Raw genomic sequence first — 21,728 nt, 5'->3', positions numbered from 1 at the left:
AAAGGCAGACTGCAACCATTGTGTGGCTCACCCAACCGGCGATTCACCACTCCAACCTACATCAAAAAGCAACTTGAGGTTTCGTGGGCCGCTATTATCTCGTGAATTGCAGTACTGACCAACCAAACCCCCCTTCCCCCATCGTCCACCTTCTAGGCTACAGAGAGTGTCATATGCCTCAAGGCAATGTCATACCAAAGTACCATGGAAACATCCATGTGAAATCGCATTTAAATCAGGTCTCCGTGGATGGCCACTATCTCATAACGTGAACTGCTGAAAACCTACCTCTCATTATTACTGCATCATCCTCTGCCAGAAGAGCTTCATTATGCCAATGCTTCCTAACTCCGGTAAGGTAGAGCAACAGGAGAATATTCAGAGAGCAGGTAAATTAATTCTTTTGCATTGAAAATGCTGTCTCTATGTTGAAAGCGAATTTCCACGTCATATAAACACGTCTGGCGTTGGAAATGCTGTTATTTTGGAAAGTCGATTGGCATTCTTTGTATTCTGATTTTTATAGGGCGCAATACGAGCGTGCCTTGTGCCAATCAAGAAGAGCTCTTACAATATCGGGGGACGATGACAGCTAAGTTTCCACAGTCTGCTGGCCAAATACAGTACAATGCCGAAAGTTCCTCAGTGGAGAAGCCGAGTGCACAATGGCGCGAAAATCGTCATGCGTCTTTGCAGATCCAGAATGAAAATTATCGTCCAGAATCGGGGCAATATGCGACTCGTTTTGAGGGGTACCCTGGTGCGGAGCACCCAGGCCAGAGTACAGGGCATGATCAATGTCTACACTCTCCTCGTCCAGAAGAAGACGGACTCTGGCCCCCAACTTCCTATTCTTCAACATTATCAGCAAAACCCATAGGTCCGAGCCAAACTCCTATGTCAACTAATCGTGGTATTGCTACACCTCTTTCGTGTCTGAGTCGTGCGGCAGCACAGGTAGACTGCCCAAACTGCAGTCATCGAACGATGACTAATATTAGCTATGAAGTTGGAAACACAACTCAGTACGTCACAATGGATTCCGGTCCCTTCAATCAATTTCTACTGGAACTAAATCTGGCCATAGCATGTGGGCTCTTCTGGTATGTATTTGTGTGGGTCTGGGCTGCATTCCATACATGATAAAGTCAGCCAAAGATGTGCAGCATAGATGTGGAAAGGTTGGTACAGACCACCTGATACTTATGGGCATTTATTCACTTTGGTTAACATAGTGTGGGATCCTCCTCGCAACTTGGCACCGAAGTGGTGCTACTGAAGTTCATTGCTATAGCATGTAGTTATGTTTATTATCACTAATCTTTTATCCAAAGGAGAAAGGACGGGGGTTTTTGGTAAGAGGCAAAAGTAAGCCAGACTGTACCTCCTTGGTATTTAGGCCTTAAAAATAAGTTCCCTCCATTACTTCTACGCTATGTTCTGTATAATTAAAATTGTTAGTTTCAGTTAGCGGCGCTCATTAATTGAGATGTACGACCTTCCTTCCACTCTACATTAGGAGAAGCATATTACCATGTGCTGTCGCTAATAGAGCTGGATGACTATGGTCATGCCCGATGCTGGAACTCAAATCATACTTTACAAAAGGACCAGAGAACCTGACTAGTTCGGTGATTCAGTAGTATTATAGCAAGATATACAGTTTCAATTGAAGTAGCAGTACCTATGGGGGATCAAGGGAAAAAACATCTGCTATTAACTAAAAGAAGCTTCAAAGCGTTGCCAGCACCACTGATCACTTTTAGTACTTTGGGTAAACTGAGGAGTATTCCTTGCCACCACACTCAAATGTAAACACTAATCTCGCGCTCTCGACTTTGATAAGAAGTCTGAAATTCAGTACCTGGTACTGCACCTTATCAGACTGGCGCGTTTGTGCAATAAACATGTTCTTCGGCACCGAACTTAGGTCAACATCAAGTGTGCAGTTTGCACTGACAGCTAGACGAAAATATGATTAGATCACTCATTATTCAGTAGGGGTCGCCAGTAACATACTAGGATCTGGATGAATAGGCGGATGCTCGTTATCACACATCAGCAGTTCATATGAGGCGGAAAAGTCAGCCGGTTGTGGATTAGCCGGTAATTGATGATAGAATGGAAACTCCAACTTCCGATCGCGCCTCAAGCTATCATACTATTTTGTGGTTAGTTTTGAGATAAATGGAAATATCTTATTACCTAACTGCTTACCTTGTAGATATACCAATTCATAACCGCGCACCTGTCCTTCTCTTCCCATTGATCCCACATTTTCTCCCGACCTTCATCACGCACTTCATCGTATATCATGGCGGCTGAAACGCCATAGCTCTTCTCGGCTGTGGTCACCACATCAGGTGGTTTATTTTGAGGTCCTTGTGGAAGCTTGCTCATCACGGCCCCTCTACGGCGTATTAGTCTCACATAAAAGTATTTCGAGAAGGTTACATACTTGGCAATTGCCGCCCATCTAGGATCATGTGAGTGCATAGCCTGTAAGTCTAGAAGATGGAACTTACGCGTCATTCGGTTGAATAACTTGAATATCAGGATAGGTTGTGGTAAGCAACTCTTTGATACATGTATTTGATCCAAGCCCCCCAACAAGGAATATGGCCTTCAGACATCAGCAGTAATCACAGATAGGTTTGAGGCAAACATACTTTGATGTCTTTTCCTTTGGGGTGTTGATCTTGTAAGCGCCTGAGTTTGACGGCTTGTATTTGCTCGTTTACGAGTCTCTTCACCTCACTATATACTGGCTCGAAGATACGGTACAGGTCATTGCTATGATTCATCAGCATGGACAGATAACTGAGTAGCTTGGTTTAGACATTCCTTACCCTGACAGAATAAGTGTGTCTCCTTGAATGGACTTGTCGCTGGGGTCTGGTTTGAAGTCCGCCAGCGGAAAGCAAATGTGCTGCTCCGGATCATCCTTTGAATGGAAGCCAGGTTTGACAGTATCATTGAAATCATTCATGGCCTTGCGATATCCATTTGTTTGTTTCAGGTCGATATACTTGCGTTCCCCAACCTTACTTTTAACCCACTCTTCGAATCTGTTATTGATGATCAGGGAGCCCGCAATACCACCTATGGATTAGGTCAGAGAATCGTCTCCTTAAGGCAATTTCTTAATGATCGCAGATTGCAATATACCTGTTGGGCTGGCCACTTCCTTCAACTCCAGGGGATTGATGTTTAGAATCTCGTATGAAACAAGGTCAACTGTGCCGCCACCCGCATCACAAATAGTGATGGCGTCACCTTTCTAAAATAGTAGTAGACGTCAGAAAAGTGACACGGAATTGGGCATTGGTATAGACTCCCTACATCTAGTCCTCGCTGGTTCATATAATTCAGGGTGAATAAGGCAGCAGCCTCTGGTTCCTTTATGAGCTCAATTGGATTGAGACCCGCATTGCGAGCAGCCTATCCTACAGTCAGTGTTCAAAGACTGGCATATACGGAAAGATGATGTACCCGGAGAGTGATATCTTTGGCCTTGTCAGACCAGACAGCAGGGACAGACAACACCAACTGCTTCTCTATCGAAGTCAATATGTAGCCTTTTGGGAACTTCGCTGAAATAGCGGCCAGAGAGTGTTGGTATATGGCGGAGATGTAGTCCGATAAAACCTCTTGAAGCGGTTTTCCCAGCTTTTGAAGTTCGCTTTGAGTTGCAGTAGCACCCTTGGTATCGAAAAGAGGTCTCTGATGGTCCGGGTCGAGGAGCAACTTAATCCCCATAATTTTCTCCTCCAGGCAAGTGTCCAGCTCGTAGCCCCATTTGAATCTACCAGTATCATCATATTTCAGTACAGTGGGCGTCTTCATGTATGTTTTACCCTTTGAACCAGGCCAATCTACGACACATTGGACCTGGCCGGGCGCGTCACTGAGCGCCCAGGCAACACTATGAGCGTTAGAGTATAGAAGAGACATTAGTGCCAGGAGACTTGCCCACTGTAGGTTGTTCCAAAATCCAGTCCAATTATTATTCGAGTGGATCTGTCGTTGTAGGCAGGGCCAGATTTGTTTTCACCCATGGTGGATACTTTGGTGCTATTCTGAATGCTCTGAGTTACGATCTTCTGCGCTCTGCCTTCTGTAGGCGGTGCAATTTTGCGAGGGAACCCTGATGATGATATATCAGTTAAGGCAGAAACCCATATATTAGGACTCTACTAGTGTGTTGTGCATTGCAGATAGCTTACCTGTCACTCTGGAAGTTTTCGAAAATGGATGGAAGATGAGAGCGAGGACTGACGCCTAGTCGATGTCATTGCTCACGGATTTATCAGATTTTTCTATATGGACCCGTCATACTCGAGATCGAAAATAGACGTTGCAAGAACTTCCTTCCCAGCCAAGAAGACGCCACTATGCTACTAGGTGGGATTATACGAACAGTCACGATCATCACACTTGTAGGTTTTGCGTCAAATGATCGAGAGGAGTGTTCTAGATCTAAAATATCCATTCTGTAACTTGGCACCGAACGTGGTTATAACTTTATGATCAATAGTGTTGGGAGACTGATCATGACAACATACAAACTCACCTTGCTGAAGTCTGAGCTATCAGGTGATATTATTTAGTACGGCGCTAATAATCACAATCCCGATGATTATGTTGAGTCGTATCTCGGAGCTAGTTGGGTTTAGGTCTGCCATCCTGAACCTTATCCCGTATTCGGGTCCAGACCCCACTTGAACCATAGCACACGGGAAAAGTCTATATAAAACCTATTAACTCAGATTCTTGATGGTCCGTATTTATTCTGGTCCATAACATTTTTTCAGTTTCCCTAGAATCAGTCCATCCACGCTTTATGGCCCGAACACGAGATGTATACTGCTCGGATAACAAGGTTAAACTTCACCTGGGCTTGACTGCATGGGTTACCTGTGTTCTGGGCTCTGAACATACCTCAAAAATGATACTGATGGTAAGCGAACTATAAATCTTGATCTGATGATCAAGCGTAGAACTGCTTCCGTTTGCGGAATGGCCCACCTGGAGTAGGACCTCCATGATCAGGTCGTCTATTTGGGTTTACTTTCACATGACAGCTTTTACTTGAATCGACATGGATTCTTTATATACCTAAAAAAAGCCTATATGAATAGTCAACTGATGCGTGAATACATTCCGAAGCCAAATCACAAGAGCACATATTCTTTCCTCTACCTGTCGGTACCGTACACAGTATTCAGTGGCGTGGGATTTCAGTGAGGTTTTTTAAGCAAGGGCTCTCTCGACGTTGCTATGGTAAGTTGATATCAGACAGATCTTTGAGCTTTCATTATAACTGACCCTGGAATAGAACAAAATAGCTTCAATAAAACCCAGGAAGGTCAATGTAAGTTTTCAGCGGGGCGGGTAGCGCCGCACAAAAGTTAACACAATCCTGGAGAAGGTAGCCCCTGAGCTACACACTACCAGCGAGGATGGAAACAACCTACATCGAACGTTGCAGGAACTTGAGACACAAATACGGGGATTCCAAGCTGCCAACTTGAAATTAAGCGACGAGAAGCAACATCTCGAGGAGAAGATCCAGGGTTTAGCTGGCAGTCTAAGGGAAAGTGAGGGGCAAGTCAAAGCCCTCCATAAGATCATAATTAACAGCGGGCTGGAATCTCCCGGCCCTCTAGATGATGATGTGGTCTTGTCATTTGATCAGCTATTCTTCCGTATCCGGCAGTTCGTAGGAAAATACTGCCGCGGATGTGAGCTAAGAGATGGGGCATACCAGAGGCTTTCTCTTGCTAATAAAAATCTATGGTTGACGGCGACAATCGCAGACCGGTTATACAGCCAGCTGTTCCTTCCCAATGTTTCGTTATTCGGGTTTACTGCAGAATGGGACTCCTGCCTGGGACATCTTGAAGAGGAACTGTCTCATGGTCGCAATGGTAAGTTATTGCCTAAACATCCCCAAATATCTCTTCCACTAGTAAGATCATCCACCCTTAACGCTTATCCCTAGTTCCTGCTGCAGACATTCGCAAGTGGCGAGCTTCAACTCTGAAACTCGCACAGCTACACGATCCTGAACTCAATTATGCCTGTACAGCCCTGGACGAAATGTGCGGCAATATCTCTTCTGAAATCTTTCAAGATGAATGGCGAAATGAAGACAATCCTGATACCCGCTATCAAGAAATTCAAGCTGCAATGGCTGACATATGTAAACAAGCATATCGCCTTGCCTTTCTGCTTCGTCAAAGCAAAGTCGATTATACGTGGCTACAGGCAAAGGATCCAGGGAGCCTGACTACAGACGAGACAGAGGTTGTGGGCTCTGAAGGTGGCAAGGGACTTGAGACATCGGCTAAAATAATCTTTGGGGGAGTCCTCAAGGGCCCTGGACCATGTGAGGAGAACGCAGATGGTGTTATTTTACTGCGCAAGAATGATATACTTCTTGGTCCGTTTTAATTAGCTTCCCGCAGATTTGGCCTTGAAATGGCAGGTTAGTGTTATATAACAAATTGAGGTAGCAATTTCTGAATATAGGACGAGGCTGCGCTTAGCCTATTCCTTTTTTATAATAGGGCAAGACGTGCTATTAGCTGGGACACCCTCTTCCCAATCTATCAGGAAAATGATGGTGATGGCAGCCAGCAAAACAATATTATCCTAATAATAAATCTACATTCTTATATGAACATATAAAGCTAATAGTTTATGTAAATGACTTACTACTAGGTCGATGCGAGAGAGATGGACCCTCTCCAACTTCCAGGCCCCAGGTATGTAATAAATGATTTATTCTTGTAAGAGATCCGTATCAAATATTTATTAATCTATACTAATTCTTGAGTTATCTACTATATCTGATCTTCCTGATCTGTAAAAATAACTGATTAAAATAATGTCTTAACACTAATTCAGTCTTAGCTATATAATTTAGAGAATCTCGATACCTTAAACTGATTTCCAGGTGACAGTTACGATCAGTTTAAGATATAACAGTCAGGTATAACCACTCTATATACAGTTAAAAATGAAAGGAGTTCGTAAGATTATACAACAGTGGTCTTACCGAAACTGACTGTCTAGAACTGTGGAAGGATTATGATATAGTCCTGGTTAATATAAGTAGAGACTAAAGACTGCATGGTTATGTCCTGGTCCAAGCTCCATTCCTAGGCCTAGAGGTTAAGACTCTTAATTGATTCAGAAATTATTATATAGACAGAGAAGCAAAGAAGCAAAGAATACAGTAAATTTAATATTATAATATTATATAGAAATGCAAAGCGGAACAAGTATAAAGAGATATTTTATATAATGGCCTGAGTGCAGCCTCGTGATGAAGCCTACAATAATACTGCCTCAACATATCTCATACTCCCTCTAATACTCACGTGAGCGATATTGCAGCAGTGGCAGGTACAGTACGCCCTAGCGCCTCACATCCATGGAAATCAAAAGCTAGTGACATTCCAGACTCTCTTTGGATCTTATCACCCCAGATCTCACATTGTCCTAAACTACCTCTCAAAAACCATATACCTAAAGTCTATAGACCTTTGCCGATAGGACCTATCATGTCATCCCCACTCACCAATGACCCCGCGCGGGTTGCCCGCATCATGCTGTCGTGGCACTCCCTCGACCTCGTCTCCTGTACCACCCTCCAGACCCTGTGGGCCGGGTACGGGCACATCTGCGCCCTCACCGCCCGAGCCACCACCGCCGAAGCGGCGGAGCATCTCGGGAAGCTTTGCGGAGTGGATTCGAGAACCGCAGGGAGCACTTTTCCTCTGATTTTAAAGCTCATCTCACCGCCTCGCAAAGCAGCGGGAAAGGAGGATGAGGGCCATCTTCGCAAGATGCTCAGCTACGAGGTTGAGCAGTACTTCTACAGTGATGTAGTCCCGCGACTAGGAGATGATATCGCTGTGGCTAACTGCCTGGCGTCTACGCGAGACATGCGTGGGAAGCAATGTGAAGAGGAACTTCGTGGTATGATGGCGACGATTATGGTTGATTTGCGGCCTGCATTCCCGGTTGCGGGTGAGAAGAGAAGCGTGTTGAGTCGTGCTCAGGTGTATGGGGCGCTGAATTGGTTGGCAAGGTTTCATAGTCGGTCGTGGGGGTTGTTGTCTGATGACAGGAGTCTGGATGGGTATGTCCTACCGCCGCTTGAGGAAGCGAAGAGGAGGCGGGACTTGGGGAAGACGGAAGTAGGGGATGCGTTGTGGCTTAACGGAGGGTACACGTATCTGGCAACCCGCCGGAAGGAGTACGCTTCGCTAGTTGAGGATACGGACTCGGAGTGGTCTGATATCCTATGTACAGCTTCGGATGAGTCTGCGCTATCGGTTGCTGAGATGGCTGCGTTCCTCTTAACACCTTGTGGAAGGAAGATGGAGTCACTTATCCATGGCGATGTCAAGTCAGAGAACCTCTTTACGACAAGCAAGGGCGATGAGGTAGCTTTCTTTGACTTTCAATATGTCGGGTTAGGTCTGGGAGTTTGTGACCTGGCAAAACTCTTTACGTGCTCGGTTCCGTTGAGGATGCTTGCTGACGATGAGGAAGACTTGCTACCAGAGCAATTGGAAATGTGTGAAGGTGAGCGAACTTTGCTGGAGCACTACCATAAGACGTTGCTCCAGGATAAAGGAGAGCGCTGGTACGAATGGGAATCCTTTGTACGACACTGGGAGACGGCTCTAGTGGACTGGTGCAGGTTTCAGGCTTCTTGGGGCTTCTGGGGGAATACTGAGTGGCTTGAGGCTCGTGTGAGATCTATTGTGAGCGACCTGGGGTGGAGAGAGTGGTTAAGCCGCAGCATAAGCCGTTGAATTCTTGCAGACGAATCAATAAATAGCGTTCGATATATTTGTTCATTATCAAAGACCCAGCAGGACTGGGGATGCGATGGGCGTCCATTTCAAAAACTAGATGACCTACTAACTTGTTCACTTTCCTGAATTTATGACAAGAAAGGATGCAGCGAGTCAGTGAATTAGTTTCTATGATGTGCAACGTATAGCTCTATTGTCCGCCATGCTGTAACATTACGACAGATGGATGGCTGCATGTACCACTCCACCACCGCCAACTTCTCTTAGCGGTCATAGCTCCTCTTCAGCTGTCCTCTCAAATCTTCCAGCCCCCGCCCTTTCGCCACAGCATCACCCGCAGAACAACAAAACAGATCGTCCCAGCAGCGACAAACATACCACTGAATAGCTGAGCCTTCCAAAACGAAGCCTCCTCTAGATCCAGCAGAAGCGAAGCAATCGGCGTACCGATCAGGAACCCGCAACCAGCAAACATGAAGATCATGCCCAGGCGCGTGCCCACAACACCCAGTTTCGGAGACATGCGTGTCAAGATAGACGGTGGCAGGGAGACAATCGCCCCGGAAGCGTAGCCGTACAAGCAGGTGAAAACAACCGCCCCGCCCACGTTGCGCACGGCAATCCACACAAATGCCAAAATGGTCGCCAGGATACTAATAGGCACCAGAGTGTTCAAGCCGCCGATACGGTCGGCCATAAGACCGGGGGTGATGCGGCCCAGCACGGAGGTAGCGTTTAGGACTGCGAAAATGTAGAATGCTAAGCTGCTATCGTTGTGCAGGTAGTAGGTAAAGTAACTCTGGAGGTAAAAGAAAGGGAAGTAGAGTCCCACGAAGCAGAAGAACAGGCCGAAACTGAAAACCAGGAAGGTTGGTTCCTTGAGAGCAGCAACGTCCAGCAAAGATCTACTCTTCGTTGGTGGTGGTAGGCGCCGCCTCAATACCAGCATTGAGACTGAGAGTCCAGCTAGCGCTACAAAGCCGATGATCCGTGTCGTCCAGCCGAACCCTACTCGGCTGATCAATTTGTGGAACATTATGGGGTATATCACCGCCCCGATGCTGCCTCCTGACGCTGTAATGCCGGTGGCGACGGCGCGGCGTGAGGTGAAGTAGGTGGCGACGATGGCGATGCTGGGTAGAAAGAGAAATGCGCAGCCGATGCCCACTGTGATGCCGTGCGCAAGGAAGAGCTGGTAGTACTGGGTTGACAGGGAGGTCATCATCAGGCCGAACACGACCATGAAGGTTCCAAAGGCAATCAAGCTGTGCAGAAAGCCTTTGTCAAAGATGGGGCCGACAATCACTCCAACCAGAAACAGGACGAAACCTTGCACGGTGCCGATCCAGGTGATAGCGGAGGATGAGTATGTAGGGATCAGGTCCGATTGGTAGTAGCTCTGGAATACTCCGTAGGCGTTGAGGATACCCCTGAGGAACTGAGTTATTTGGTGTTATGGGTTATGTTTGAAGAGATCCGCATAACTTACCAGGAGTTGAAGAAGAGGAAAAAGGCTCCCACAACTTGCAACCACGCTGTCAAGCCGCCATCAGGAGGGGGAGGAGGGACTTTATTCGCGGATTCTGTGGGAGTCCGCTTTTCTGTATCCGAAGAATCGGAACTGTCCATTGGAATCGCTGGCGAAGGGCTGCGCTTGTTGTCCATGACTGTGGTATGGGAGAAGACATGAATTTCGACAATGGTAATGTTAGAACGATGTATCAAGAGATGTAGCAAAAGGCTTGCAGGCAGCGCCAAATATGAAAGTCTACTTAAGCCTTCATCAAGTGCATTTGTCATCTATGAGCCGTTTGTCGGTCCTTCGGCCTTGGAAATACAGTTACAGTCCATGTTGGTTGGTAATCTGGATAGTATTGCGTGATGGGGTGTCAGCTTGGACAATATTATTCTAGGTAGACTTTGGTCTGCCATTGTCCTACAGTAAATATCATGCCCACAAAGCATGACACAAAGTAGCTACCAATGAGCAATCGCCCGCATAAGAACTCACATAGTTTCGTGAATCTCGAATATTCGATTTCAGGGTTATCGAGTTAGAAGCGGGCGGCAGGATCACATCCTCGTCGTGCTGGTGGAGACTAGCGTCAAGAATGACCCCAGAGCCGGCAGTTTTATTGGCTCTGCTATGAGCTGACTGAACTGGCAGGCAGTGCCTCGGACAGTGGTTGGTTCTTGTTAAAGATCGTCTTGTTGATTGATCAGCGCTACCGCCCATTATCGATCTTTAATTTCAAAGTTGACGAACTGCCCTATAGGATTCGAGTATTAGACCCATCGCCGTGTAGGTGGGTACAAATGGTGTTTTCTGTTGGCTGATCTCGGCAAGGCTTCGATTTGGTACTAGGACTAGACTAACTAATTCTGGTGTTCGTCTTTCATAGGGCTCTGGTAGGAGGGCATATACTCGAGTATGTGTGAATTAGGTCTCGGTGAAATAACGTATGAATTGGGGCACAGCCATTCCGTTTCTTGAATACTGATTGGGGATGTCTGGGTGTAGTTGGTTTGGAGTTAGTTCTCTGCATTTGTGTATTAAGTCTCTGTTAGATGACGAGGTTCGACGAAGACAAAGACGCTAACCTTTGTGGTGGCTAACTAAGGACATTTTTTGACTGCATCATGAGCCGACAGCTGATATGATGTCATTCTCTTTGCAAGAACACCGCGATGGATACATAGCTTGTTTCCGTATTGAATGGACTTTGAGGATGACCTCGAGGAAAAACCAACTCCATTTTGTCTCAAATACTATTTTTGCCCTAACGGACCAAGGACCACTGCATTTCCATATCCAACCAGAGAAAACGGAGCCCAATAACATGGAAGTGTGAAATCCAACTTTCCCGAATCAATCTTACTCCTGAGCAGATCCATCATGTACTTGAGATTAGTGAAATCTCCTTCTGGTCTGGTTGTCTTGCCCCTTGTGGCCTTCCACATTTCCTCCAGTTCATCGTGTATGGTACCTGCACTCCGAGAGTCAAGTCGGTAAAGCTCTCGCACAGCCCGATGCCAGGCAACTGCTAGACAAGTACCACCACCCTTTGTATCATTGCGCTGTGCCGCAAGTTGCTTATAGAACAAATGCATCAGCAGCATGGTTGTCGCATCATCAACCTTCCATAAGCCACCAATGAATGCCAGCGAACCGGACTGAAGTACAGCATGCGAGAACCCAACAAGGTCATCTCCGGAGCTTATCTGGCCTTTACCGCTGAGACAGCAGCTGAAAGCCACAAGGGAAGCTCTAGTGCCTATCTTTGCCATATCAACAACGCGGAACTCGTCACCCAGTACGGTAGATTCCCAAGGAGAGGAGTAATTCTCCGAACCATGCGACGAGATATGTATAATCTCGGAAGAATTTAAGGAAGATAAAAACCTCCTCTTCTCAGTAGGTAGGACACGCAGAGAGTTGCAGATAGAGACCACCTCCGGACCAACGTAATGCAGCTGTTTCCGACCAGTTCCGCAATCGGCCAACACAGAGGCTCCAGTAGCTCGCGGTATGTTTGACGCTGTATGCGAGAGGTGTCGGAGAACATTTAGACTAGGGATTTGGTACACTGGCTTTTTGAGAATCAAAGGCTCCCCATCCAAGATCAGCGCGCTCAGAGGGAAGACATTAAGGTATGATGTGGGCACGAAGATAACAGCGTTACTTTTGCGTATGGTTGCAGTAAATGGCTTGATCAATTGCGCAGATAAGATTGCAGAAATATCACTCAGACTCGCAGCTAGCTGGGCTGCCTTGTCACCAACTGGATCTTTTAGGAGGGTTTGCATTTTTCCGAGGTATGCTACCACGAGCCTTCGCAATTGATAAACTCCGAGGCTGGATTGATGGACAGATTGAATGCCTTCCGATGAGATGCACATAACCATTATGCCGCTCATACATATAGCCACTTCAATGACGGCTGAGCCAGAAGGAATGGAGCCGAGAAGTCCACGCGTATCCGGTAGAAACATTGTACTCTTAAATACCTGTGCGGTTGTATCATGCCAGCCTTTGAGTGCCTCCTCCACGGGATCGAATGAATTATCGGGAATACCAAGCTCCTTGGCTACCTTAGCAGCCCTCTTGGTAACATCAGCTTCGTCCTGGGGATCACATCGTGACTGTACCAATGTAGATAGCACACGAGCCCTGTATGACTGGTCCATCCACTCTTGGATGCTTTCGGTACTCGAGGACTTTTGTGCCTGTAGTATCTCTAGTAATGACCTCGCTCTCCCCTGCTCCATGAAAATAAGGGCCTGGTCTCTCCAGGTAGTCGCCGGTAGACGCCACTCCCGTGGGCTTTGTTTAGTATTTTGCAATGACATGGCGAGCGATGTTCGCGTAAGTCCACAAAACAATTCCGCGGTGTGTAATGATGAATAGGCCCTGCGCCGGCTGTCGGGGTTAGGGATTAGATATCTTAAGTTCTCAAGCTGATGCAGAGCACCCAGAAAACTGTCAAGGGCTTTCTCAAAATTCCCTTCTCGTTCGTAGATAGCGCCAATGAAAGTGAGCAATTGCCAGCTATCGGGCTTTGGCTCTGTTCTTATCTTCGTAGTGAACTCGGGTAAGGTCTTCGAGATTCTTCTCAGTATCACGGACCCCTTATCCCACGCCTGGGCCGTAAAACACATGGCGATATCTTCGTGTGCTGTATTCGCACGCACCTCCATTGCGTGTTCCCGAACATCACTGGGCATGTTACGAAGATTAAACAATAGGCGGCTATCCGCCCTACTATCCGTGGAGAACCAGTCGGATAGAAATCGCGGGAGCTCCTGTCGCATTTCTTCCACCCTACTTAGTTGTGCTAAGGCTGGAATTTTGTGGGAAAGTATTTCTCTTTCCTTCAATTGGTTTTGAGAATCACAGCTGTGGATAAATGTCTGAAGCTGAGCCTCGGCAGCGTCAATGTCACCTCTTCCGATGGCTTCGAAACTGTGGTCAATGGAGGTAAAATACCCAGTAATGAAGGAATTTCGGGTCTCATATGTCCGGATGAAGTGTTCTTGCTCAGATTCACCACAACCAAGTTGCGGGTCATTCAGATGAGCTCTCGCTTCAGCACTAAGAGGTAAAAATTTCATAGTACTAACTGGTCTTCTCGGCTGAAGGGCCTGGCGTACTTCTTCCCACCCTGCCCTCAAAGTTTCCCTTCCGGTCATAGAACACACGGATTTGACTAGCGTGTCAAATTCGAGCAAAATTGAAGCCCTTGGAACTTGAAGATGCTGGTGGTTGGCGTCCCGAGTCAGAATGCCATCAATGTATGCAAAAGCAGCGTGTAGTATTCCAGCAGGCTTAATGGTTTCTCTAATCTTTGCCTCCGCCAAGGCCCAGTCGTGCGTCGTTTTAAGAAGAGTAATATATGCTTCAGCTGCCCAAAGAGAACCCAGATGATTGTCGAGTGCTGCGTAGTAGGCAATGGCGCATTGACAACAGGTAGCTGCCACATCGACGTTCCCATTGCGTGAGAACTGTGAGTGAGCGAATCGAAGCATCAAGACCCCTAAGAAGTGGGACATTGCGCTGCTTTCTGTTTTGTGCAATTCGCCTCCCAAGTACTTTGCTTTGCTTATAGCTAGTTCAGATGCGCCACGGCTACAGCCAAGCAGAATCTGATGGCAAACAACAATTTGCGAGTTCATGTCGTCATGCGCGAAAAGCGAAAGTGCAGCTAACAAATCACTCTCTGCTTGGCGGAACTGCTCGTTGTCCGCACCTGCCTTCGACGAAATGCCTTCTGCATGATTCAGGCAAGCCCTGCGCAAGTATACAGCAGCTTGGCCTCTCGGTGCGTTTGCAGCTTCCATATAGAAAAGAGCTTGAGAATAGCACTCCTGAGCAGCCTTATCATTGTGCAATGAGAAGGTCTCCTCTAACGCGTCCCAAGCCACATTTGCCCAACCACTTTCTCGGATCTCACAGATCAGGTTCATGGCTATGGGATTAGTGTACGAGGGAGATAGGATGCAATCGCCCTCGATTATCTTACAAAGGCCTAGGCCAGCGTAGTCATTAACCTTCTCGTACTCGGATCCGAGTTGGCTGAGACTGCTGCCTCCATTTTCCGATCCCCTCGCTAACTCGATGTCGATAGACCACCTCTCCAGGGTATTCGTGAAGACAGGTCCCATTCGACTCATGGACTCAGCCAATGTGGTAGACAAGTAAGGCACTTGCATATTGTCAAAGCTGATGCCCTTCAGATGGTCTTGCGGGAGAGATTTTGTGGTAACACACGGCGTGAAATTAGGGTGTGCAAGAAATGAAAAGTGAAAAGAGTCAAGGAAAGACCATAAGTCTAGTACCAGCGCTTGCTCGAGCATATCAACTACTTCCGCTGATCCGCAGGATGATATGGCCATCCCGGCTTGCTGCGCCTGGCGATACATGTTCTTCAGGTAGGAGGCATCCTTCTTCAAGCCTTCGTAGGGATCACCAGGAATCATCGCGAAACGGATGAGAGGGAGCCGATACTGTAACATATTGCCGTAGAAGCTGTATATTTTGCTTCGTAGTTTCCATCTCTCGTCTAGCCCTCTGTGCTGTAAATCTTGAAGAGACTGATTACATTCTCGAGCCTTGGGGAAGTTTCCAGAGAGCATGTGGAATATTGCTCGCAGAAGTAGAATCCTGGCGTACTGACATACTGGATCCATCGTTGCGGGAGTGTTGTCCCCAAGCGCTCTGATCTTCCTGTCTGCTTCCTCATAGCTACCGCGATACTCGTCGGAAAAGATGGATCCACCGAAAACTTCACAGACCTCGATGAAGTCCATTGTTGCTACTACAGCGGTACGAAACTCTTGTAGACGTGGGGTGTAGAAGAATAGTACTATGATTAAACACAAGAGGTACGTAGGGAAACAGTTCTACTATAACTGAATATGAAAATCAGTCGCAAGTGGCGTTGTCCCTCCATTCTGAGATTGACTCCACTATCTGAATTGCGAACACGATCAACGACTAGCGGAACAACCAACAAAAGTCTCTTGGCGAGACAGCCAGGGTAGGAAAAACCCTTGCATTAAGCAAATACATAACCTTTCTGGCTATCATACGAAGCAAAGAACCTTGATAGAGGGGGTTAGTATCTACTACAGCATAACTTTGTGGCTTGGCTTTTACTACTCTGAACCGGCGTTGAGGTCGTTCAAATGGACATTGGAGCTGCCTAGAACTCTTGGGAATCTTGCCAAGCCCGGAATCAAAGCTTATTCGCTATAAGCCATAACCAGATGGACATGGTGCTGGATATCGTGGTGCATCCATGGTACCAAGAAGGATTGAGATTGGAAGATTGGCGCTATCCGTGTGAGCGACCATAGCTGTCCACCTCGTTTCTGTACCATGGATCCCAACCCCATGACAAGCCATTCTCCTCGTAGACGGCTTGATCACGAAAACGCAACACTTCAGGCTCTGCTACAAGCATTGTCAGATCGACTATTTCTACGAGACGATGTCTATTTCGGAGCTGAAGAATTCAAACACAGTATCAATCTCTTCCAACTCTTCGAAACGCAAGGTCAACATGCGTGACAAAGAAGATAAAAGCTACTTTCTTTACGGTTTTGGACACAAGCCCGAGCAGCTATGTCTCGGCCATCTGTCTTTCGGAACATACTCCAAACCGATAAAGGATTCCTTGTGGTATTGTCCAGGGGTGAGACTCGAGTAGGAAGTGACACTCGTACACGAAATTCGATACATACTGACATGATTTATAGGGCGGAAGAAGCCCATAAATGGGCAAACGTTACTAGAATTGACAATCAGTGGTTCCGAACGAACCCATCGATTCATATATCATGTGATGTCAATGCTCTTGACTTAGTTACCCTGGGAGCCTCATTCGTCAAGTCCCGGGAAATGTTCGTACATGCGAAAGCAGGGCGGAAGGTCGAGCTGAAAGAGTATGCAAAATACGCATTACTAAACTGATCTGAGCGTGAACTAATATGTTTTCCAGTCCTCGAGAGTTTCTGTCTGAGAAAGTCTTGGAAGCAGGCCGCTGCCGAGAAACACTCGAGAGATGGCTAGTCCTCGACAAATTCTCTTTGAAAAACGCGCTCAGTCGACCTAAAATTTGGTATCTGACTGGCCTCTACGAGTTGGAAGATACCATGAGTCTGATAGGAGATACCAATACGATTGGACTTCGAGGCGGTGTCTCCGCTGAACTACTCGCCCTTCTGGCCGCAGCTCCAGTAGGTGCGAGTGCTGAAGTCGCACGAGCAAAACTGCAAATGCAAAGTGTCCAAGTTAAAGAACCACTTGTATGGGCCGCAAGGTATCAGTTACTCGATGCGAAGTATCTGTATGTTGAAGATGATGATCCTGTGCCTCAGAATCTGGTCAGACTCAGGGGGTCGCCTAAACTTTCCAAAGGGGGTTTCCGTGACTCCGAAAAGGATGTTAACTGCGCTGAGCTCTCCCTGGTTGAGCCTAATCCTGACTTAGCAAGGGAGGGAGACTATGAGGAATGTGAGGAATATTGGGAGCCATTTCTTGCGGCACAGAAGGAGTTAGAGAAGGTTGAAAAGAGTGGACAAGAGGAGTATTAGCTGCCCTTTCTGTTACAGTTGTGTGTCGATATCCTTGGTGTTGAGACGTTAAACACAAGTGGAAGGAATTGTATGCACCTTCGGGCAGAAGGGATATGTATGCTTACCTATTCTCTGAATTAAACGCTATGTCGGCATCTTCTGTATAACAGTCATTGGAACTTTCTCTTTCTATTCGTGTTATCATCAGGGCTGCTACCGACTTAATGCCCCTGGGTCTAGGAACTTTTTACAAGTATATTAGTCTAAAGTCAAACATCCTGTTGCTACATGACATAGCTAAAATTTAGTTACATTAGTCTATCTCATCCACATGAACCGTGCGAATTCTTCCCTTCATAAACAGCTCCTGTCTCAGCGCTGGCATCTGCATAAGTCTCCCTCCACCGTCAAGTACCCATTCTTGATCAGGAGTTGGGTTTCTGATCACTAGTGAGGGCCAGGGTACGGCTTCAGCCATGTTTCCATTCCCACTTAAAACACGGTCAACAATGGAAACATGGATCATCTCATTGGTAGGCTGCGGATCTCCATCGCCAACCTGCCTATACTGGAGGGGGGTTCTTTTCGACTTCCCGCCCAAGATGGTCTCCACTGTCCGAGCGAAACTTCCCGTACTGGTTTTTCCCAATGCCGTCGCCCATGGCACTGTGTCTGTCTCTAACGGTCGCGGAGGACGGTCGAAGAGGTAGTCCTCTATATCGAAACTCAACTGGTTATGCTTTGTGCATTGCGCGATCATCCAGGCTAAGGTAATATTGGCCAGTCGAGGGTCATGTCCTCCCCCACCCACATCTGTATGCACCCCAGAGAACCACACTTGGAGCAGCTCCTGACCTTTAGCATTCTCTGGCAGATGCCAGAGCGTGGGCTGATATGCGGTTCTCTCTTCGTCCAGTGCTAAGGCATGGAACGCATACTTGACCTTCCTGGAAAGCAGAGTATTTCGAAACTCAAGTTTCTCCCCGGACCAGTGTCCGAACAACCAGGGCTTATAGAAACCGACCGTATCCCAGACCCCAACAATCTCCACCGTAAACCGCGGGAGAGGATCACGGAAGCCTAGCTGTCGGCGATCATCCTCATTGTACACTGGCAATTTTCGGTTGTAGAAATCATCATATACCGTGGCGAAATTGTCCATGCCTCGGGGTGTCAACAGCCCTAGTTCACAGACTATACCCGCGATCGCTCTGGCGGTATAAGCACCCCTAGAGAATCCAAAGAAGTAGATCTTATCGCCCTCATCGTAGTTATCCACGAGAAAGCCATAGGCGGCACGGACGTTCGCACTGATTCCAATCCCAGCGACTCCTACTGCATGTGTCAGAAATGTCCATGGGACACGGTCGGGTTCACGTCTAAGACACCGTACCTCCGAAATACTTGTCCGCTAGGCCGGTCCCGACGCCCTTTTGGTAATAGATTATCTGAGGAATTTCTTTGTCTTGTCCATTCTCCTTCACAACTGCCACGCGACTCAAAGTGCGCGTCAACCGCGTAACATTGGACGGAGGTTGACGAGTATCTGCGGTGGAGTCTTTCCAGGTACCTGAAACAACCGACCGACTTTTAGCACTGATATAGACATGTTCAGCAGTGCTACTGAGCAGACTTACCATCGCAGCAGACGATAAGACGTTTGGGTGACATTGTTTAATCCGATAGATGATCCGCTATCCTGTGATCTGAGCCCGCTTTTCGCATGCTATTTTCCACACCCATCATGAACATCGTCGTAGAACCCCTATTCCATTTATTTAGACTTGACGAGAACTCAGCTAAGCCCCAGCCACTGTTAAGGCAGTCAGCCTCAAATCATCTGCCCACGAACACGAGATCTCCCGCAGACTGGGCAAGTTTGGACGAAGCCAAGATTTGTTCGTATCCAGCAGATATTGGTGATCCGACGCGGCGTTCCTTGGCTACAGCTGGTAGGGAGTGAATCCTACAACGCAAACATCCTCCCTCATCACAAGGAAAGTCAGATGAAGAACAATTTATTGGGGCCATGAGGATTATAAGTGGATGTCCGCACAAACTTGGTTGGAAAATGGGAGGTTAGACGCGGATGCCATTCCCACGATGAGGGGGTGGCGTTGAATACGGATAACTTTAAATAGTAGAGTTAGCGGATCGACGAATACGAGGTTGACAGCCCTTTACGAGATGCTGTTCAAGAGAAACAGCGACAGCATGATGTGTAAGGCTCTATTGAAAATGGCCCGGGTGATACTCGACAAGCCTCTAAGATGGCAATGAGTGGACGAATCCCTGCATGCACAGCCATGCGGCTTTTGCGGAATTTTTGTCAGTCTAGACACCATTACCTCCTTGGACATCTCTTCCTCCTTCTTCCCTTTAGTGCGCAAAAAGGCTGTTTATCTATGGATTTAACCGATTCGAACGTTAAAATTGCTTATTCTATACATCCTACTCGGATGGTCGAAGTAGCCATCCAGTACAAGTGTCTACGTGAAATGCGTTGGTGTGAAGAAATACCATAAAATAAGCTTATATTGGCTCACAGAAACCATGGAACGTGCTGGAGGCCGAACGACAGCCACCAAAGATGCAATACGGTAGACCGATCTAGACTAGAACAAACGGAATGGTAATGATGATGAGAGCCAAAGTGTGGTTCGTGCCACATTCTCCTTGTCAGACCTCTCTGAACGTATAATTGACCCGTTGCACTTGGACTTAGGGGTCTCAGCTTCGTTTTGCTGCCCACCAACGCTAACATAATTCTATACATCCTCAGGCTGACACGCTTGTCACAAAAACCATGCCCGTCAAAGACTACGGAATCTGGAAGGCATTTCCAGCTCACTACGAGTTCGAGGATCGTTTCGAGGACCCCAAATCCCCCCACCTCTCGCTATACTATCATGACAATAATGCAAAAATGCCACAATTTGACCGTGAATACCGACACAAACATAAGGGCAACCCGCCAAATAAGCTAAAACCAAGGGAGATTCCTGGATTATTCCGCGCAGCAATCAACATCAAGTCCACAGCCAAGGAGTCCCGGCTTGCATATTGGGTAAATCATAACATTGTCGAGCACCCCATCGCCGAAAAGCTATCTAGCTTGGACTTCGGCTTCCACCCAATTGATCAAATCACCGATTTCGATGGTAAAGGTCTGGACTATATTCGAGGGAACCTCTTCACTACAAAGAGCGGCCGTGTTCTTCCGCACGACATCCCTGGCACGAATAACGATATAATCGACGTTCTAGAGCCCGAAGTAAAAAAGGCAATTCATCACAAAGCTACTATCTATCTTTTCGGCTCTATGTTCAACACCAGAAACGGAATCCACAACGTCCACATGAACCAGGGCAATATCCCGCACTTTGTCAAAGATGACGGTGTATTTCAGGATGGTGGCCTCCTCATCGAGTACGACGATCACTGGACTGGCGTGTTCCTTGCATTCGCATCCCAGGCCGCTCACACAGATGACCACAATGGACATGCTTTTGCAAAACACGTCGTTACTTGGGCAGACATTCTACCCCAAGAGATTGTTGAGAATTCGGTAACGATCAAGGAGGCACTTGTCAATCCACGAGGCAGAGATGATCGGTCCGCCAAACAAAAAGAGTTCGTAACGCTTGAAAACCTTACAAACCACAGAGTAGCCCTGTCATCATGGAGGGTTCATAATGCTGCTGGTCAAGTCCAAGCGCTCCCTCAAAATGCAGCTTTGGACTCTCGAGCTATGAAAAAGTTCGAGATGTCAAACTGCCCTCTTTCTAACAACGGCGATACTATCACCCTACTTAATGAAGAGGGACTAAGGATCGATGGAGTAAGCTATGGGGCTCGGCAGGGTGCCACACAAGGCCATCCAATAGTTTTTGCTCATTAAGTTTGAGGCAATTTGCAGCCAAGCTGGATGTTTTAGTCTTCAATGATGGTAATGTCGCACAACATTGGGTAGGGCAACTATGGGAAATTTGTGACGCAAGAGTAGTCTTCCATCTGAGTTCCGTTTTACGAATTGTTGATCCAGACTGTCAAATATGGCTACGCTGCGTTAATCTCACTAAGCTAAAGAAAAAACAAAAAATAATCCTGGTATTGTACTCAGGGGTATCATTTGAGTAATTAATATACGGTCAATATATTTCGACTGAGTCACTAGATGTTTGTGGCGAGACATGGCAGATGTCATTTGGCGGCCACGGTACGCTCTCATAGTATAGTGTCTAGACCGTATAACGAAACAAGGTCGCAATGACAAGGCCTCTTTGTTCGTTCCCCCAATAGCACAAGTGAACA

General features: G+C 47.0%; 9 protein-coding genes across 9 annotated transcripts; 5 read left to right on the top strand and 4 right to left on the bottom strand.

Moving 5' to 3' along the window:
- Positions 1–331: 331 nt before the first annotated feature.
- On the top strand, positions 332–1,279 carry An11g08230 (hypothetical protein; the record flags this gene model as incomplete). Its single annotated transcript, XM_059750438.1, has 4 exons — positions 332–389; positions 527–1,025; positions 1,088–1,103; positions 1,172–1,279. The coding sequence occupies 4 exons, from the start codon at positions 332–334 to the stop codon at positions 1,277–1,279; spliced, it is 681 nt and encodes a 226-aa protein (XP_059604342.1).
- A 483-nt stretch (positions 1,280–1,762) lies between these two features.
- On the bottom strand, positions 1,763–5,046 carry An11g08220 (uncharacterized protein; the record flags this gene model as incomplete). Its single annotated transcript, XM_059750437.1, has 13 exons — positions 1,763–1,962; positions 2,020–2,161; positions 2,218–2,410; positions 2,459–2,476; positions 2,526–2,623; positions 2,670–2,793; positions 2,850–3,102; positions 3,169–3,280; positions 3,343–3,441; positions 3,493–3,925; positions 4,227–4,281; positions 4,574–4,589; positions 4,942–5,046. The coding sequence occupies 13 exons, from the start codon at positions 5,044–5,046 to the stop codon at positions 1,763–1,765; spliced, it is 1,848 nt and encodes a 615-aa protein (XP_059604341.1).
- Positions 5,047–5,280: 234 nt separating this feature from the next.
- An11g08210 (hypothetical protein) lies at positions 5,281–6,954 on the top strand (the record flags this gene model as incomplete). Its single annotated transcript, XM_059750436.1, has 7 exons — positions 5,281–5,283; positions 5,339–5,374; positions 5,492–5,930; positions 6,005–6,391; positions 6,471–6,490; positions 6,696–6,770; positions 6,919–6,954. 7 exons carry the CDS (start codon positions 5,281–5,283, stop codon positions 6,952–6,954), a joined length of 996 nt encoding a protein of 331 aa, XP_059604340.1.
- A 662-nt stretch (positions 6,955–7,616) lies between these two features.
- Positions 7,617–8,834, top strand: An11g08200 (uncharacterized protein; the record flags this gene model as incomplete). Its single annotated transcript, XM_001394751.3, has 1 exon — positions 7,617–8,834. The coding sequence occupies one exon, from the start codon at positions 7,617–7,619 to the stop codon at positions 8,832–8,834; it is 1,218 nt and encodes a 405-aa protein (XP_001394788.3).
- Positions 8,835–9,132: 298 nt separating this feature from the next.
- An11g08190 (uncharacterized protein) lies at positions 9,133–11,073 on the bottom strand (the record flags this gene model as incomplete). Its single annotated transcript, XM_001394750.3, has 3 exons — positions 9,133–10,267; positions 10,327–10,637; positions 10,849–11,073. The coding sequence occupies 3 exons, from the start codon at positions 11,071–11,073 to the stop codon at positions 9,133–9,135; spliced, it is 1,671 nt and encodes a 556-aa protein (XP_001394787.3).
- A 533-nt stretch (positions 11,074–11,606) lies between these two features.
- Positions 11,607–15,644, bottom strand: An11g08180 (uncharacterized protein; the record flags this gene model as incomplete). Its single annotated transcript, XM_059750435.1, has 2 exons — positions 11,607–14,803; positions 14,858–15,644. 2 exons carry the CDS (start codon positions 15,642–15,644, stop codon positions 11,607–11,609), a joined length of 3,984 nt encoding a protein of 1,327 aa, XP_059604339.1.
- Positions 15,645–16,399: 755 nt separating this feature from the next.
- An11g08170 (hypothetical protein) lies at positions 16,400–17,432 on the top strand (the record flags this gene model as incomplete). Its single annotated transcript, XM_059750434.1, has 3 exons — positions 16,400–16,518; positions 16,596–16,781; positions 16,838–17,432. The coding sequence occupies 3 exons, from the start codon at positions 16,400–16,402 to the stop codon at positions 17,430–17,432; spliced, it is 900 nt and encodes a 299-aa protein (XP_059604338.1).
- Positions 17,433–17,727: 295 nt separating this feature from the next.
- On the bottom strand, positions 17,728–19,085 carry An11g08160 (uncharacterized protein; the record flags this gene model as incomplete). The annotated part of the gene is made up of 3 exons (XM_059750432.1): positions 17,728–18,749; positions 18,808–18,984; positions 19,052–19,085. 3 exons carry the CDS (start codon positions 19,083–19,085, stop codon positions 17,728–17,730), a joined length of 1,233 nt encoding a protein of 410 aa, XP_059604337.1.
- Positions 19,086–20,220: 1,135 nt separating this feature from the next.
- On the top strand, positions 20,221–21,420 carry An11g08150 (uncharacterized protein; the record flags this gene model as incomplete). The annotated part of the gene is made up of 2 exons (XM_001394746.3): positions 20,221–21,255; positions 21,388–21,420. The coding sequence occupies 2 exons, from the start codon at positions 20,221–20,223 to the stop codon at positions 21,418–21,420; spliced, it is 1,068 nt and encodes a 355-aa protein (XP_001394783.3).
- Positions 21,421–21,728: the final 308 nt, after the last annotated feature.

This window comes from Aspergillus niger (genome assembly GCF_000002855.4).
Source record: "Aspergillus niger supercontig An11".
NCBI lineage: Eukaryota > Fungi > Ascomycota > Eurotiomycetes > Eurotiales > Aspergillaceae > Aspergillus > Aspergillus niger.
This window is presented reverse-complemented; position numbering and strand designations above follow the sequence as displayed.